The following is a 19131-nucleotide window of genomic DNA, read 5'->3' on the forward strand; positions in this document are numbered from 1 at the left end:
AATGAATTGACAGTTACTATAACTTAAAAAAACACTGCAAGGCAGTATTTAATGTTTGAAACAGAATTTATACATTCATTATGTTCCTCAATACATTGTTTAATTTTGTCTCTTCGTTTTATATATTATACTGCATAACACTTACTCAAAAATTTCAAAACAAAATCATTACATGTTTCATAGAACCATAAATTTTTAACTATCAGCGAATAAATATCATGTAGGCATTATTATTAGGTAAAAATTTGTCATAATATAGTGCATAATACTGTCTGCTTGATTTGACAGCAAATGAAAAGCATCTTGTGATAAAAGTATCGTCGAACAGTGTATCATGCTCTATTTACATTATATCTTATTCGGTCTTATGCATATATACATACATGAATATTTTGTAATATAATTGAAAATAACCAATTTTCTATCTAAAACTGAAGTAAATTTTAATCCTTTAATGTAAAATTAGTTTATGAATTCAATATACAGAAAATTCAATAGACTGTGTTTAGTAAGTAGTACTATAAATGAATAATCTGTATAGAAAATTATAAGTTTTTAAATTTATTAATAGCGACCATATGAAAACATTAAAAAATTTTGTATGATTGATTAAAAGATTCTCTTGTAATGCTATATATGTGTATAACACGCACGCGCACACATGCACACACGCACACACGATATATGGTATAACGTGCGTAATTATGAATATATATATATATATATATATATATATGACTCGACGGCATTGTGCGATTACGACACGTTATTCATTCGCCATGCATGTCGAGTAATCTACTTCCTCAATAGTCTCTTAATACAACAGCTTAATTGGTTCGTCTAGGTAATATTGATTTTTAACAATTAGGAAAGGCACCTAAGAGGAATCCAGCCCTACCTTGTAGAAGAAAATATATTTATTGTTCCACTAGCTGTGCGCTTTCTTATAAGACGTGCTGCCACTATAATGTTCAAATAAAAAACAATGTTACTGAAAAAACATTTCAAATTCTACTTTTTTTTTGCTTTCAATTGAATAAAACGTACCAGTTGCATCTTGTGGAGTAAGTGGTTTGTCTATCACCTTTTGAATTACATTTATCCATTGTGTTCTATCATCTTCACTTTGAGCAGAAAGAAGATAGGTCCTGTCTGGTGTTTCAAGAGTAAATGAAAAACCTTGATCTCTTGCACCTGGAGGTACTCCTGTTTTCACTGCAAATCCATCTGAACTGTGACCCAAGAAGATTTCACCTTTTGGATGTGCATCCTTTGAATTGCCATAAAATGCATTTAATAAGTATTATGTAATGCTTGAAAAATGTAAATTATTTATTAAATAAAGGTACACACCATTGGATCATCATGATACATAAGTTTCCGTCCATCTAATGTAAACCACCTTTTTTTGTAAGCATCTGTATGCCTAGGTCCAGTTTTCCACAAAAATCCTTCACGCAGAAAGTCTCTGGTAAGCTGTGATAATAACTCAGCTTCTGTTGCACCTGGATAAGCAACTTTTAAACGATGCAATTTTGCACATCTTATTGCTAGATACCAATTTGTAATCACTTCTGGATCTTCATGGTATACATAGATATGTCTTGTTGTGCCATCTTTCATGAATGATATTTGTAGACTATTTTGATTACCAGTTTTGGGAGGAGCAAAAGCTACATTTAATTCTGATATTCTAAGAACAGCTTTGGGTTCCTTACAATAAAAAAGGTTTTTGAAATTATTAACAGTACATATCACACAAAATATATGTATAATATTTAATATCTATGTACCTTGTTTTCTTTAACATGATACTTAAGGGTATCTTCTGCTTCGCAGAGAACAAATTTTCGAGGATGATAACGTGAATCTTCTTTGCCACGTTTCATTAAAAATCCTTCCATAAACCCTGAAACATAATGATTCTGCCTTTCTGGATGACAAAACTCTTCTCTTTCATATTTTGCTCTTATCCACTGCTCCACCAATACTCTGTCAATTAAAACATGTTACCTCCAAAAAATATTTTTTTTTCAAATAAATATTTAAAATGTATCCACAACAACCTACTGTGGTGCATCTGGACCTGGTGTGCGATAACAAGGTGGTACACGTTCTTCGTAATGAAGTCTAGCTGCAACATTACCAACTTCTCTAATTCTATTCACCTGAGAATCTTCCCACCTGTCTAGCTTCAAATGTTTAACTTTGGAAATATGTGCACCCATTGATCTATGTACACCTGCACATCTTGTGCATACAAATATTCCTATGTTATAAGAAGCCCATTCTGGATCTGGAATTTAATTCCAATTATCTGCATAAAAATATTTTTTTTAGCTTCCTATTTGAATCTTTATTATTTTTTGATAATTTATCATAAAATAATATACATGTATAGTACAATATTTTTCAATAGTTATTATTAGATTAAAAAATATTAAACATATTATTCAATCAAAGACAAATCGAATATCAGTATTTAAAAAAAGACAGGAGGAAAAACTACAATAATACGATAAGTCTCAGAGTAATTCATACTATAGCGAGAGAGGTAAATAAACGTAACAAATAAGACGAACTATGTAAATGAAATTTCTTTATTACTATATACAGTCATAAAATAAACTGTTATCAAGTGTAATGCATATTTGCCTATGCTTCTTTTATAATTATTCATATCGAATTATATTGTAAAACACGAAAAATTAAAAAGTATTCAAGATGAGTAAAATTTTGTCTAATTCAAGGATAATTTACATAACGATCCGTGACTATATTACATATTAGCAATCAAATAAAAATTTTCTTAAATTAGAAATAACAGTATTTCAAAGTATTATATATTACGAAAAGTAATTCTATCGACGATACGTAGTAAAATGACATTAAATAATAATAATAACGTTATCTTGTATTTCATTTAATAACATTTCTAATTTCATTTGCACAATATTACAAATGTAATTAGATAATTTTGTACTTGAGTGTAAACGAAGTTACGAAAACAAGATTTCAAATGTGATCACTGAGTGGTTTACGGATGATTAAACAAATCCTTTGCGATGTCTTTTGTACACTTATGCATTCAAAGCTTCTCAAAAAACCCACTCACTCTTTGCCCCACAATCCGCACACACATTATTTCCAGGTTTCTTGAGGAGTTCTGTTAACAACTTCTCGTTCAAGTCCGCCATTTTAAAACGCTGACAAACAGCAATATGTGTATATGCAAAGATAATTTAATATACAGAAAGTTAACTCACTTAAAAGATTCTTAACACTGCGAGAAGAAATTACTATACTATTATATACTTCGTGTAATGAAATGATACACTCGGGATAAACAAAACCACGTGTTTCGACAGAATTTGATTGGTTTGCTACACAACAAATTATTCTGCTTTTGAGGGTACTGTAAATTCGTTAAATAATACGTTGGAACAAGAAGGATTTAACAAACGTTTCAAAAACTGATAACAAAGCTTCTATTAAAAAATGATCATTAATATTATCGTTTTCAAAATGGAGTTGATTATTATAGATAAATAGTAACTTATATAAACCCTATTGTATCTGTATCTCTTCAAGGCATACTCCCCGCCGTTTCAGTTCTGTCGTAGTCACGTGGTTTTGTTTATCCCAAGTGTTAACCCGTTAGATGAAATATAGTTTTACAACAATTTTTTAATAACAGGTCTGTTAGTGAGTGTTTTTACCGTTTATCACGTTTCTTCGTGTTTTTATCTATACCGCAAACTTATTACAAAACACATAGCGGACCAACCGGATTTTAAACTAAACAGGCAATAGATAATAAGCTATTCAATATATTTAATTGCGTGTTTTACTGTTAACAAAATAGTTTGGGTAAATCACATTAGTCAAATTTCCTTCACTTTGGTCGTGGTCACTTCCGCTTACGGTAAACATGTGTCAAGGATGGAAATACGTGCTATCGACGAATATGTCATCCGAGCTTACATTGAACATTTTTACTTGATCTGTTAGTAGAATTCTGTAGCTTCAACTGTTTTCTTATTTTCTTTCTGGCATTACAATGTTTTTTACATTACTATTAATAATTTATTAATATTTTCAATGTTTTTATTCCTCTTCATTTATAAAAATAAATATTTTTCACGTAAATATATAAATTCATAAGCGTTCAATATTAATTCATGTCTGTTGTGGGGAAAGTTACTAGTCCCACTATCATTTTATGCTACACTTCTAATTGTTGCACAGTTAAATAGCTAGATGGAGCGCAGTGCCATTCTGCCACTACCCCTATTTACCGCCGATCCTATAATAAACTCGGACAATTTACGTATGAACCAAATTGAACATTTCGAAACATTATGCAACAAGTCCCATACATCGCAATGAATTAACAATAATCTACTACTGTGTCTACGAAATAGAAACTATGCTTTGTCAAAAGCGTTTAAAGTTTATGATAAATAATTCATTTAAATATTGCGATGCTGTTAACAGATTATTGTTATTTGTATGATCCATATTTACAATCTATGATGCGATTGACAGCACAATGGCTAGAATGACTTCGTGCTCTTCATCCACCGTTCTTGTAGCTCCATCTAGCATTTCTGTTGTGCAACAATTAAAAGCGTACCATGAAGGAGAAGGGAACTTGGTGACTTTCCCCTCAAACGGGAACGAATTAATGCTGCTGAGTGAGGTCACGTTTGCTTGTTTATTAATTTATATTTAATTTTTTTTCTAGTTAAAAAATACAGTTTCAAAAAAATCTTACATACACATTTTCATTCGCATATTACCTTAAGATAGTATATATATATATATATATATATATCGTGTTTACATATGTACGTGAAGTTTTTAATAAATCATTATCCGTAAAAAATATGTCTATATAGATGTATGTTTATGTATATAGGTAATATGTGACGCTCAAAAATTACTCGTATAATGTCGATATCGAAAAAAAGCAGTTTCGAGAATAACTATTATTGATGGCATAAGTATATGCATATATACAAATGGTAAACGTATCTAATTATGATGTGATAACTCTCAATTGTGAAAAATTGATAATATTTATTCGCGAATCTTGGAACGTAATATTTTTTAACATAATCACCATACTGAACATTTTGTATGAGTGTTTATTACATTTGTTTTAACTCTCAAATTAAATGGTGTAAATAATCATTATATGTATGTTTAATCGATAATATAGTTTTAAAACTGAATGTAATAATTGATACGATTAAATCGGGAATTAATGCGATCTAACCTTTTCGTTTTCGCTCAGCAATGAACATTATACGAATTAATATCTACGTATAGAAGGATATTATTAATAACTTTAGTCTATTACTACAGCATTTGTAAGCGGTAGTACGAATTATGGATAAAGAAAAAGCGGAGTTTAACTTAATATTCTCGGTAGAGATCAATTACAAATGTTCATGTTCAAATTTATTTGGGTACACAGTGCGAAATCAGAGATAGCTTTGCAACGTTGCTTTCGATAACTGGCGCAGTATTGGAATCCATGAAAATAAAACAAATAAAATACAAGAAAAGTAGTAGAGAAGCTCAACGTTGACTCCGTTTATGTAGTGATTTATCGTTCGTACGGGGCAAACGAGTGTAATAAAGTGACGCGTTCTGCCAGCAGCTAACCAATTTTGATTCATTAATAGGTCGACCCATATGACCCAAAGTGTCGGAGACTGCTAAACGAATTAATTTACCCACGTTCTTAGTGCGAATGCGCAATGTGTTCTTTTTCCCCACAAAAACAAAATTCTGCTTGTTGTCAATTGTGACCAACCGCTTCTGTTTGTGAGAGTTATCTTGTACAACTTATACGGACAACATAGTTCTACTATAAATTGAAGGCAATTCATTTCAAGAATTTCCTCGCAATGTAGGTGGAATTCTTTCGATCGTAATCTTGCTTACCATAAACTTATGCAAGATGAAGGTAATTTAAATAAAAAACATTTATCGCAATATTTTTATTTGTACAATGAATCGTTATTAATTAAAATATGTAAAACATATTTCTTCCATTCCCTATAAACGACCAAACAATTAATTTATTTCCCTGCTATTAAAATACATTAATACTGTCAACATTTTTACATTATTTTTACCTATTGTCAAAATTGTTGATACATTTGTTAAAACGCAACAAATTTCCTAGAATGCAATATAAATCGTGTAATTTTTTATTTGGTACAGTTAATACAAATGTTTTAATTTTAATTATAAAAGAAAATGATATAAACAACTTTTTTTTTGATCGTGCATCTTACAAATATACATATATAATTGTGTGTATTAATTTTTACATAGTACATGTTTTAGTATTTTACAACTTCACAAAATTAGGAGTAAATTTTATTAATTAAATATATAATTATTCATACGAGGACAAACGTAAGCACACTTTTATAGTATTATTTGTAAATAAATTCCAATTGAATAACGAATTTTAACATTTAATATAATGAATAGTCGAATTTTAAATTTTATTTTACTGAATCGTAATATGTGAATATGTGTTTCAAGAAACAACAATTTATTTAGATGATATATCTTTTTATGTACAATATTCTTATTTCTGTGCATAAAATGTATACATACATATATACATATACATGTACGTACGTACGCAAAGCTTATAAATACACGATATATCGATATTTTTAATCGTTTAATATACAGCCAAAAAAATTCATGGCGGTAACTTCAGCTTATGTAAAAAAAAAAAGGAATGCGTTACGTTCATCACCGTAACTAAGATTAGAAACTTTAATTCTGCTATTAAACGAGTGTTGTTTATTCAGATGAAACATATGTTTATATAATATTATAGATTGATATTGCGAAAAAATTATGTTAAATAATACGAAATTTTATTATATTATTTAGTAATATCGATCATTATGATACCAAGCTTAATGCGTAGTAAAATAACTATAAAGAAACGTAATACTAAAAGTTTATTACCGTTAAGTTAGGTTTAGCTTATCAAAATTTACTTGAATTCTTAACAAGGTGTTTCATTGTTTGCACAAGTTGAACAATGTTCGAACGCTAAATATATGAAAGTAAGAGAAAAAATAAAATATTGAGTGATATATATATATTAATTTTTACATTATTTTTTTTTATTGTGTAACTATTGTTTTGTTTAATAGCGAAACTATCACCAGAAATACGATTAAAACAATTGGGTTATTAGCCGGGTTATTAACTTTAATAAATTTAATCAATATACATTTTCGCGCGAATAATACTGTGTATTCCAAAAATAATACGACATATGTTGCATGCAAATTATAATGGAAGTTGTAGTCGATTAAAAAAATATTTTGGTTAAAATTTTATTTTTTTAATAAATTTTTTATTTACATTTTGTTATCATGGGTATACATATATGAGTAATTGAATTAGAAATGAAAAATTACTTACACACTAGATTTGTATGTTTCTATGAATTAATATTTTCAGTACATATAATTGCATTTTACATACATAAAGAGTAAAACATTGTTTGCATTTTTATTCCTTTAAAAGATTTGACTAAATTGCAGATGCAGTGGTTCGCCATAATGATGTGCTTGTATGTAGGAGTAGCAAGTGCACGAACTGAAGAAGATCAACAAACCTCTTCGTCAACTTCAATTACAGGAATGTCTGGTGGACTTTTGGATCAGTGTTTTCATCAGCAATTAAGCGAGTGTCCCAATGTTGAGAAAACTGGATGTTCCTGCAAAAAAATCATTCTTGCCCATAATAATCCTGAAGATAATGCTGTTCTTTGTTGCAACTTGGATAGTAGAAACTTTGAGTCTGAACTGTCCTGTGCAGGTAATTATAAGACTGTTCTATTATATTATCATTCAATGAAATAAGAAATAGTTTCTGCAATAATTATTTCTATTCTAATTTGGATTTTTATACATGATTTACCACATGTACCTTATACTATGGACCTAATAAGGTAATTATTATAAATTATTGTCCTCTATATTAAATCGTATATATAGATATGTTAAATATATGTTTGTGCTCAACATTAAGTATTGATTTCCATAAAAATTATTATAAAAGGCACTACATTTCTATACTCAAAATATATTCATGTACCTTCTAAATGGCAATAGTATTTATATATTATTAAACTTTAAAACATTGTATTGATAAAACTATTTGAAATATTTTCTAAAAGTTTTCTCAATATTACAGGATTTCCATCAAATATATCCTATATACATATAAGAAATGCAACATTAGATGTATTTAATGTAAGTGAAATTCGATGGAGAAGATTAAAATCACTTGCAATAACAGATGGAAGAATTAATCGGGTAAAAGGACAATTTCTGATGATGACACCAACATTATGTTTAAACCTTTCAAACAATGCTCTTATTGAAGTAGAAAATAATTCACTCACTCGCTTAGTTCAACTCACTACTTTGGATTTGTCTTACAATAATCTTACACATTTACCAGCTTTGAACACAATGAATGGCCGTGAATTTTGGCTAGATATTTCAGGTAGGTAAATCATAGGTATTCATAAAAAGAAAAGATTTCTCATTTTGATACTAATACTTTATAAATATTGTGTATAAGTAATGTAGTTTATTACGTTTAGGAACAAATACACTTTGGTGTCATGATATCTATCAATATATTAATAAAACAGGAGAAAAGCAAATTAATTTCAATCGCGAAAATGAAACTGTATGTTCAGCAAGTAAGACATGGCATTGGTTCAATACTACTGAGCAAGTTCCACTGAAACAAGTTCGATATCTTAGTTTGGTAATATTTTCAAAATATAATATAAATAACATTTTTAGCACATAATACAATATAACTTTGATGTTCAATATTTAAAAACTATTTGATTGTCTTATAGTTGCAAACAGAATGTCCTAAAGGGGATACTTGGCAGTGTCAATGCAATTTCAGGAGAATGGATATTGTTGAAGGTAAACCACCGACTTTAGCGGTAAACGTGGATTGCAGCGGAATTCAAATCACTGAATTGCCTGAAAAGTTACCTCGCAATACCATAGCACTGAATGTGTCGTACAACAACGTACGTAAATTTTACACTTTCTTGCATTGTTTATGTCAACAATATCATAAAACGTTTCCACTAAACCTATATGGGCACTTCATGCAATCTTCGATAGTGGATCTAATAAAATAAAAGGTATTGCATGAAAAAAAATAGTAGTGTCTTTTTACTTTATTGTGTACTTCATTTTTCATTCTTTCATTCATTTAACCTTGTAAAAACATTGTTTAAGTGTTTTTAGCTATTGTGGTACACTGTTACAGATTACTGCATTGGATGATCTTAGTACTAATCCGTGTTATGAAGATATTAGAGAATTTTATGCAGATTATAATAATATATCATCTATAAATAAACTGGAAGGATCCAAATTTTTAGACAACTATGCCCTACTTAGTCTGCGGTATAACAAAATCAAATCTGTAAGTAAAAGCAGTAACAAGATTGTGATACATAATGAAAATGAATATTTGGGAATTATATTGATATTGATTTAAATTTTTAGCTTCCAACATACATTTTGAGTCCCAATACTCATGATAAAAGTTTTAGCAGTTCGAGGTTGGTAAAACTCGGAGGAAACGAACTACATTGCGATTGTAATACGGCTAAATACTTAAAGGTGCGTATGCATTATATTTAAATGTGTAAATAAATATGCATGATATTTAAAATTATGTCCTAGGTATGGCTACAAACTCGCATATTAGATTCAGATGAAGTGTTATGCGAAAATGTAAAGGAAAAAGTTATTGATTTAGAACCATCGAAAATGTGCGTCTATCCAGGTGATTGGACGGATTATATTTACTATATTATTGCTACGGAAGTCGTACTCTTAATAAGTCTGATAGCTAAAGTGTCTTATGATTATTGGATCTTTAAAACAGCAGGATATCTTCCATGGCCAGCAAACAAAATGCCAAAATTACCTTGTGATTGGCTATGCGAGACTTAGCGTTACATTTTTACTCATGATTTATCAACAAACAAAATCTTGATACCATTTCTGCAAAATTAAAAAATGTGTTCACTTTTTTTTAACGCGTTCACGATGACGTGACCCACCGCTCCTTTGTATCTGCATAAGATGGCTTGATACTCCATAGATCGAGTAGCAATTTGTAAAGATTTACTCGTTTGTACCAAATAATAAAGCAAACAATACTGCCCAATTTTTAATATCACGCCGCACAATGAGTAAATGAATGAAATCAGGCGCCGTCGTGAATGTGTTAATACTTTGTTAAGTATCAGATGTCTCTGTCAAGTGCCTTCCTAATTGTAACACGTGTGCTCGCATATACATTCACAGAGATAAACAGTAATTTATAATTGGAATATTTAAACAAATAATTATGTTTGGCAAAAAAATAATTACTTAAACTATGAATGTATCATATATCAAATAATTGCATTATTTTGTATGCAGTTGCAGCAAAAGTGGTTAACTGCTTAAATTATGGGATTTTAAATAGCAATGTGGTTAAATGTCACTTTTTTTAATAGATTAGTGAGTCTCAATGCATTTTATATTTTCTCAATAATTAATATTCAACATTACAAAATTATATATAATTAGAATTGTAAGTAATTTATATTTTTATTTAACCACAGGTTGTGGTACTGTTCCAAAAATTATAGTACAATTATTTACAAACAATATTGTCGTCACTTTTGATTAAAAATAATCTATTTTAACAAACATCAATTAACATTAATCTATTATAATTTACTCGAAATGCGTGTTTACTAAACAGGGGCCGTTAATTGTCGTATGTCTTAATGCAGGATAATAATGCATATCAGATACGTCAATTTAGTATATTGTTATTGCGTAATAAAGATGTGATATTTTTTATTAGAAGTTATTGTTCGTATTTAACATTAATAATATTTCATAATCAAAATATACTGATAGAATATTTTCAAAATGCATGTAATATTGTTATTTATTTTATTGTATATTATGCATTCAAAGTTTTTAGAAATAGTAATCAATTATTACCTCGGTATCCATGATTTTTATTTTTTTACATAATGTTTATTTTACTTTAATTGAAAATTACTTTCCATTATTATCAGAAATATTTTCCGCAATTTTTCTGTAATTAGCAAAAAAGAAACCAAATTATAAAGAGTAGCGTTTTACATTATTGAAAATATAAATGTAAAAGCATTATACCTTATTTTTCTTTTATTATGTCGTTTAAATGTTGGTATACTAGATATTGTTTCTCTGGTAGGAGCTGCATGTTCAAGTGTTCGTCTTTCCTTTTTCGTATGTTTTTTCATAGCTAACATATATTCGGGAACATTGCACCCAGACTCTCGCATTACAACAGCTATGCTAAAATATTAATATAATTTAATCAATATAATAGAGTTATTTTTAATTATTTTATTAATCTAGCTGATTATTAATAATTACCTTCTTAAATTTGTAGTATCTTGCTCAGTAAAAAAGGTAATTGCTTTTCCTCTATGTCCAGCCCTGCCAGTACGACCTATTTAATGATTAAAATTTTAAGATACATATTTTTACATAAAATTTAGAAATACATACCAATTCTATGAACGTAAGAAATAGCAGATGGTGGAAAATCATAATTAATGACAAGATTTACACCCTTAAAATCAATACCTCTTGCCATTAATTCCGTACATATCAAAACCCATATCTTTCCTTCTCTGAAGCAACGAACAACATTGTCTCTCTAAAATGAAAAGAAACAAAATCTTTATTGAATTCAATCTTGTTAATAAGTGATAATCTGTTGTATAGTATATAAAGTTACCTGTGTTTGCGTCCTATCAGCATGAATAACATCAACGTTAATTCCATCATATATAAGTTCATTAAATAATTCTTGTGCTCTTTCTTTACTTTGTACAAACACTAGTACAGGTGGCAATACTCCCTTTATTAAATGTAATAATGTAATTTATTAAAACTATTTAGAAATGGAACAAAGTGGAATTCAATCAATTTATGTGCCATATTATATCCTACCTTTTGAATAATATTTCTAATCGCTACGAGTTTTCCTCTTTCTGTTCCAACAAATAGGAGTTCTTGTTCTACTAAATTGGTTGCAGCATTTCTACAGTAAATATAACATTGGTAAATACATTGCTTAGGCATGTAATGGAAACTTTTCTTATTAAATGTTATGAAGAAAAAGAAAATATTGTAAACCTGTGACCAACGGTAACTGTTATAAGACGTTTCAAATTATGTCGACACCATTTTGTCACTATAGGAGTATTGGTTGCACTAAACATTGCTGTACGCAAACTTTCATTGGTACATGCTTTTGTAATTTCTCCCAACTGATCTCTGAAGCACCGTGTTCCGTCTTCAAAAAGTTTATCAGCCTCATCCACAATTAGCCATTTAACACTATATAGATTTAATTATGTAAATATTATGTTGTATTAAGATGGAATTGAGGTAAAATAAAATTTATGAAAATATAAATGAGAGAATTTTATTACTTGCTTAAAGATACAGCTGGTGGATCCTGATTTAAAAGAAATATTATTCTCTTTGGAGTCGTAATTAATATATCTGTAAATTAAAAATCGGTATTTTGAATGAACTAAATTAATTTATTGAAAGTTTCTGAATGTTTTATACTAACCAAATTTTTGTGAACTTTTAGGTCCATATTTGCTTAATGCTTGGTTAATTTTACTTATAATATGAACTCTAAAATTATACCCTTCACTAAGGCGTACACATTCTCTATATGTTTGTTTAGCTAATTCTCTCGTAGGGCTCAAAATAATAGCTCTAAATCCTTGGTTTTGTGCTCCACGTAAATGATGAATTATTGGTAACAAAAAAGCAGCTGTTTTACCAGATCCTGTTGGAGCACAAGCTAATATTTGTCTACCCTGTTTTAATTATTTTAGTAAAATTTTTGTTATAATTAAAATATAAATTACAGGCTACAATTACTTTACTTGCAACATAATAGGCATAGCTTGCATTTGAATTGGTGTAGGATCTATATAACCACAGTTCATAACATTGTTTATTAATTTTTCGGTTACACCATAAACTGTAGATAAATCGATAAATTTTGATATAGGTTCAGGCACACGACTGCCTGTGACACTTATGTGATGTTGATTACGGAACTGGTTAATCTAAACAAAAGAATAGTTCTTTAAAAGTTTACCTTTACAGGCATTTAATTAATAATAACTCAATGTTTAAAACCTTTTCCTGTTCCAGTTTTAATTGTTTTTCTTCATTCAAAAATTCTTTTTGCTTTTTAGATTTTACTTTATTTTTATTTTTCGAAAGAGATATTCCATCTAGTAGCATTAACTCAGTATCTTTTACTTCATTATCAATTTCGTTATATTTTCTTTTTGTAGACAATATTGAACAATTTGAGCTATTGGACGTTTTAATCGAATTTTCTTCATTTTTAAACGTATTTTCAGTCCGTTTTTTGACAAGCTGTTGCAAAACAAAATGTTTATGTCTGTTAAAACATGTTTAAAATGTGTTTATATTTGTAACCTTAATTAATTTGAGAGATTACCTGAAATCTTTCTGCCTCGGCATGGAAACGCTTCTTGTCAAATTTCACACCCGTAGAAAGTTTTTGAAATAGTTCATACGCGTCCATCTTCCTTTCTTTTCTATTTAATGATAATCAGTTTGCTCGTAATTTAGGTACACATGTGCTTGCAATAGATATAACCTTTATTGTGATAAACCGAAATAATGCTCACCATGTAATGAAAATAATATTGTCTATTCAACTTGAAGCTAGAATACAGGTAAATAAAATCATGTATTTATCAGTCATTAATATTTTGACCACTTGTGGCGTTTTCTCGTATTTGAATGAGAGCGAAGTAAAGAGACTCAAAACAAGCGGGTGACGGTACGAGATAAATGAAGAAATGATGTGACGAATACAAAATTCTATATCTTGTTTGTAGCATCGATTACCCGAAGGACGGACAATATAATAATTGTATTTGATACATAACAATTTTTTTATTATAATTAATTGTTTAAGAGTTTCAAATAATTTAATTAAATTTACACCCAATCGAAACTTCACGGCATTGAAGCCATCTTGTGAAAATAAGATGAAATTCAATTCCTTTTCCTTCTTTACATCACTAACAGATGGCGATCATTAAAGTTACTAGATATACATATATATCTAGCAATTTAACGGTTGTATTTTTATTCAAAAAATGTAGCAGACTCCTGTAGCAGACAGTTCGCGCTCCTCTGACTTGAGGCCTTAACTGACTCTAACCCCACCTGTTAAATTATTAATTAACAGTTACGAAATTACACTCACTTACCTACAATCAAGGTAAACAGTAACCGATTTGATGTTTCAATTTTCAGGATGCAAAGAACATACACTTAGCGGAATTTTTGTTCTTGGAGATTAGTTTGTGTTAATTTAGTGCCTTCAATTTAGAATTTATACTTAAATCGGAAACATATATCGATCTTTCGACCTTTTAATAAATACAACAGAAAATTTGGCAACCAATTTTTAATGTTTATAGTAGTGTGGTATAGAAATACTAATTATAAAATGCAAGTAAGTAATGATAACTCTGAACAAAGTCTATCAAATTTATCAAGTCTTGGAATATTAAGAAATTCCAAGATAGGTATTCAGTATATTAATTTCATTGTTTTCTTTATATGAATATTTAATTGCATTTAATTTAATTATATTAGTCAAATACATATGTATTTTGATACTTATAAATTCTAATACAACTTCACCATATTTTTCTATAATATTTTTTTAATTATTGTATAATGTTGTACATTTACAATTATAAATAAAAATTACCATTATTCTCTATAATGCTTTATTTAATTTTTTTCCAGATTGCTATGTAACATTGTCATCTAATTATTTTGTTTATATCTTCGTGAAAACGAACGGTATGTTTGTTAATACAATTTTTTCTTCTGATTGGTGTACAAAGAAATATTTTATTTTCTATCCACCTTAGACAAGAGCCATTATCAGGACAAATAAGTATTCTTTGGTTAATTTATGTTTTCTCTAAGTACATATTTAACATCGTTTTTAGCAGATCTGTTTAGAGAGTTAAAAATATGGAAGGTCGTTCATACATTTCATGTATCAAAATAAATGGAGTTCCTATCTTACCACCCATGGTATGCGTATTAATTATGTTTTATTGTAATAATATTTATTTCATAATATTTATTCTACAATCAGATTTTATCATTTTCAGATGACTAAAGACGTTAAAGAGGAAATGTCCAATTATAAACAAATTGCAATTAATATAGAAAAAAGATTAGCAGCTGCACATGTTGCTGAAGAACATGACAATAATATTAACACAGGAGCAGTTAGAAAAGAAACTATTGCTTTGAAACATAGAAAAAGAATTTATAATTCAAAAGAGAGTTTAATTTCTTTTGAATATAAAAATGTTGATTCAAATGAAAGTAATGTTACAACTATTAACAGTGTTTTAACAGATACTTTTGAAAGTCCTATTGAAAATGGAGACAAAATCTCACAATGGAATAAGTCAGATACAGAATATAAATTTCAATGTCAAATAAATCCTACTTCCAGCATTTGTTCAAAACCAGAGTCGATTAGTACTGTCATTACAAACCATTGTTTAAACTTGGTAACTTCAGCAAAATCCAGTACCTCTGAAACAGTGTCGGAGATTTTGAAACCACAAGTGCCTAAAACATTAAATATTATTCCATTGACATTGAGTAATTCTAATTGTGAAGGGGATGAAAAATATCAAAGAAATGATTTAAACAGTTCAGGCGATGCTCCTAAATTAGTGCGCCAAGGTTCTTATGTGTTGGATACTCCAAGTCCCATATTACTGGCACACATGCAAATGGAGCTGTCCAGTTCAACTTCTAACCCTTGTTCAGAATATGTTCCAACATCGTGTACAAATACAGTACGTCGGAAAGAATGGAATATTGCACAAGCTAAAATTGAGTGGGAAAATGAGTCCAAGAGCAAAGAATTTGTTCCTGTAGAATCTTTCAAAAGAAATTCCTATTCTAATACCAATCCTAAAATTTGTAAATCAATTTCATTGCAGACAAAACCTGATTCCTTTTTTGTAGCATACCCAGGTACAAGATCTGTTGATTGCATTCAAACAATGTTAGCTAATGAAAATGTGGACAGGAGTAATGCACAAATTAATTATAATAAACAGTATGCTATGGATCAAAATGGTGAAAAGAAACATAGATTTAAAAAATGGAAAAAATATAGTAGCTCTTCTACTTTTCAGTCTGCATACAAATGTGGTGGTTCTTTGGAAAATTTAACTAGAACCGATGTACCATTCTCCAAATATACGGAAAATGAGCACAACAAAATTTTCATTAGCAATAATTTTACAAAAGAGGTTTCAAGCAATAAAGAAACAGAAGATACTATATCCAATTTAAAATCTTCCATTGCATCTGATAAACTTCTAACAGTTTACAAAAAGGTACAAGAAATGCATAAAAAGCAGATGTTTGAACTAATGTCTCGACAACAAAGAGAACAGACACAGCTTCAAAAAGAGTTTGAAAAGCAACAGCTACTTTTACTTACTGAGATTAGAAAATCTTTTCCAAAAATTTCAGTTCCTTTTCTTTCTGAAAGTATTTTATCTACTGCTTTCAACCAAGTTACTTCTAATGGTGAAAAATTTAATGAAAACATCGAGCATAGTAGACAAAATATCAAAACTCTGGAATGTAATTTACAACAAGAAAACGAAGTAGGGCATTTACAAGACAATAATGCAAGCATGATTCCTTGTCCATTGGACTATATTTGTCCCGAAATGAATCTTTCTAATCGAGAACCCTGTTCTCCTAAACATTCACATTTGAATGACTGTGAATCATTGTGCAATATCAATAATTCAGTAACGACAGTTAGAAGGAAAAATACGGAAACACAACTAAATAATAAGATTCATGAGAAGAAATTTGTAGAAGAGGGTTGTGGATGGAAACGTTTAAATGTTAGTCGACAATTATTTCCTTTAGATAGTCAAACTATTCATGTACCAGTGCTTGATAGAACAATTTATGGGGCTAAACATGTGAGAAATCATGCTTCTATGTTTAGATTTCTATTTTAAATGAAAATAAAAATATTAGAACACTTTTTATATTACAGACAGAAGCAGCAAACGTGATCAATGCGTATACAAGAGGCTACTTAGTACGTAGAATGATGCGAACAGAACGTGTGATTGCTTTAAAAAAGACATACAAAGAAGCTTTGCACTGTATGCTCAAGCTTCACGTTGATGCACCACTTAATCGATCAGAAATCAGTTTCCTACATCGTCTTCAACTACAGGTAATACACGCAATAAGTTGATAGAGTCTTATATGCTTCTTTTATATTTAGTAGTTGACTCGTTACTTATTCACATCTCATAGTTATTGGCGAGTAATGAGATAGAATAGAACAAATAATTTCTACTCTACAAAACCTATAAGGTCATTGTTAACTTCCACATATCGCTTTTTAATGATATTATCTCGTTACCATCCATAAATAAAAATAAAACCATCTTGAGAATGAAAATTTTGTTAAAAGAGTGTTTATAAAAATTTTGTGATTTCTAAAAGTGCGATGCAGCTTCTATGAATATAGTGGAGTTATTTGCCCAAAGTCCCGAGAAAAGAATGCAAGTAATAGCGCAAGATCGTGAATTCAAGCAATCTCGCATAGAACGTCCGATGTCTGCCAGATCGTACTCATTTGCAACTCAGCGGACCTTAGCCAGGAAAAAACTGAAGGAGTATGACTCTGCATAGTATAATTTACTTTGTCCTGTATAAAAGATTCGATGAATACTTAAGATGTAGAATTTCATCAAAACAAAATAAATTATTTCATTATTTGCTGTTACCATTTGCATTAAATACATTTATTATCATAATTTTATTCGTGAGTTAATATTGTCGCGCATAATTTACGACTGGCTTTGCATAACGCTGCTTTATGTTCTAAATGTTTAGGTAGCTTGTTTTTGCAAAAATAGGGAATTTCCAAAAGGAACGTCTGCATATATATTATTTCTACTTTTACATTAATATAGTATGCAAGTATTCAAGCTTCAAGTAGTGATAAGCTTTGATTTATTTATTGTTTTTTTGTCCTCTCATCAGGATGGAAGAATATCAACCTACTACGTTTGCACGTTCATGTTTATCTAGATCCAGATGTCAAACTTGGACATCTGATGTTAAAGAAAAACTTATCTCTCCAAATATTTTATGTAAGTTATTTCTTTTTAATGTAATAATTAAACTATAAAATTAGTTATTGCAAACAACTTGCAAATTACTGTGATTATTTTTAGTCAATTATATGCATATAATAAAAAATGTTTAACTTCCAGATCATAGTATTAAAAGGAGTACTAGTGCTGGAACTGTTAGGAAACCATGGCGGTGAAACTATAATAGTGCCTTCTATTATTCTAGTTTTATTACGTTATGTACACGTACAAAATATAACGTGTAAACAAATCCACTCCGTGCCTGAATTTTTAATAAATCTGTTTTATATTAAAAAATCGTCTTCCATACTCTTATGTTACATAAGGATTGTATTATGAAAATAATTTATGATTATGAAATTTAACTTTTGAGAAGAGAAAGTATCAAATTTAAGTTCTGAAGCTAAAATTAAAACTATCTGTATTATAAATTATTTCGCACGAATGGGCGATTACGAACTGACATATAGATAAACTGGATATTTCATCCGCGTGCAACTCGCAACTGCAAACATATTAACGTATGTCAATGTCATAGAAATCAGTTTTGGCATGGCCCTGGCACATAGGTACAATATTTTTTGAGTTATATAAAAGTGATGTACTATTTAAACTGACGTAAGTAGAAAAAACTGACGTATAATAAAAAATAAATTATTTATATGATTTATAGAATTTGGAGTGGTCCATTCTGTAAGCTGGCTAAGATAACT

The 19131-nt window shown here is 29.2% G+C and overlaps 4 protein-coding genes across 18 annotated transcripts; 2 read left to right on the forward strand and 2 right to left on the reverse strand.

Annotated features, from left to right (window-relative positions):
- Window positions 1–742: 742 nt before the first annotated feature.
- On the reverse strand, window positions 743–4564 carry LOC143148056 (arf-GAP with dual PH domain-containing protein 1). 3 transcript variants are annotated; one of them, XM_076313929.1, is made up of 6 exons: window positions 3116–4564; window positions 2071–2296; window positions 1794–1992; window positions 1354–1713; window positions 1048–1270; window positions 743–962 (listed from the first exon to the last, which is right to left on the reverse strand). In XM_076313929.1, exons 1-6 carry the CDS (start codon window positions 3195–3197, stop codon window positions 895–897), a joined length of 1158 nt encoding a protein of 385 aa, XP_076170044.1. In that variant the 5' UTR covers window positions 3198–4564; the 3' UTR covers window positions 743–894. The 3 variants fall into 3 exon arrangements, with proteins under 3 accessions (XP_076170044.1, XP_076170045.1, XP_076170046.1); XM_076313930.1 differs by having other exon boundaries at window positions 2071–2317; window positions 3116–3204; XM_076313931.1 differs by lacking the exon at window positions 3116–4564 and having other exon boundaries at window positions 2067–2199.
- Window positions 3692–11035, forward strand: Hfw (leucine-rich repeat domain-containing protein hfw). 5 transcript variants are annotated; one of them, XM_076313928.1, is made up of 8 exons: window positions 3692–3697; window positions 7579–7872; window positions 8251–8565; window positions 8666–8835; window positions 8933–9115; window positions 9361–9519; window positions 9603–9719; window positions 9783–11035. In XM_076313928.1, exons 2-8 carry the CDS (start codon window positions 7596–7598, stop codon window positions 10053–10055), a joined length of 1494 nt encoding a protein of 497 aa, XP_076170043.1. In that variant the 5' UTR covers window positions 3692–3697; window positions 7579–7595; the 3' UTR covers window positions 10056–11035. The 5 variants fall into 5 exon arrangements, with proteins under 5 accessions (XP_076170043.1, XP_076170042.1, XP_076170039.1 ...); XM_076313927.1 differs by lacking the exon at window positions 3692–3697 and adding an exon at window positions 5008–5027 and having other exon boundaries at window positions 7596–7872; XM_076313924.1 differs by lacking the exon at window positions 3692–3697 and adding an exon at window positions 5098–5977.
- Ais (DExD-box helicase 52) lies at window positions 7596–14171 on the reverse strand. 3 transcript variants are annotated; one of them, XM_076313921.1, is made up of 14 exons: window positions 13850–14170; window positions 13657–13756; window positions 13326–13571; window positions 13067–13252; window positions 12742–12997; window positions 12596–12668; window positions 12297–12500; window positions 12111–12201; window positions 11896–12018; window positions 11664–11814; window positions 11529–11604; window positions 11283–11447; window positions 11106–11202; window positions 7596–7771 (listed from the first exon to the last, which is right to left on the reverse strand). In XM_076313921.1, the coding sequence occupies exons 2-13, from the start codon at window positions 13741–13743 to the stop codon at window positions 11163–11165; spliced, it is 1698 nt and encodes a 565-aa protein (XP_076170036.1). In that variant the 5' UTR covers window positions 13744–13756; window positions 13850–14170; the 3' UTR covers window positions 7596–7771; window positions 11106–11162. The 3 variants fall into 3 exon arrangements, with proteins under 3 accessions (XP_076170036.1, XP_076170037.1, XP_076170038.1); XM_076313922.1 differs by lacking the exon at window positions 7596–7771 and adding an exon at window positions 8340–9217; XM_076313923.1 differs by lacking the exons at window positions 7596–7771; window positions 11106–11202 and having other exon boundaries at window positions 11283–11442; window positions 13850–14171.
- A 161-nt stretch (window positions 14172–14332) lies between these two features.
- LOC143148343 (uncharacterized) lies at window positions 14333–18819 on the forward strand. 7 transcript variants are annotated; one of them, XM_076314616.1, is made up of 8 exons: window positions 14333–14417; window positions 14487–14688; window positions 14988–15284; window positions 15365–17224; window positions 17302–17487; window positions 17763–17935; window positions 18306–18415; window positions 18539–18819. In XM_076314616.1, the coding sequence occupies exons 3-8, from the start codon at window positions 15222–15224 to the stop codon at window positions 18592–18594; spliced, it is 2448 nt and encodes an 815-aa protein (XP_076170731.1). In that variant the 5' UTR covers window positions 14333–14417; window positions 14487–14688; window positions 14988–15221; the 3' UTR covers window positions 18595–18819. The 7 variants fall into 7 exon arrangements, 6 of the variants coding, with proteins under 6 accessions (XP_076170731.1, XP_076170733.1, XP_076170732.1 ...); XM_076314618.1 differs by having other exon boundaries at window positions 14349–14688; window positions 14988–15044; window positions 15197–15284; XM_076314617.1 differs by having other exon boundaries at window positions 14349–14688; window positions 14988–15044; window positions 15200–15284.
- The last annotated feature ends 312 nt before the right edge of the window (window positions 18820–19131 follow it).

This window comes from Ptiloglossa arizonensis, chromosome 6 (genome assembly GCF_051014685.1).
Source record: "Ptiloglossa arizonensis isolate GNS036 chromosome 6, iyPtiAriz1_principal, whole genome shotgun sequence".
NCBI lineage: Eukaryota > Metazoa > Arthropoda > Insecta > Hymenoptera > Colletidae > Ptiloglossa > Ptiloglossa arizonensis.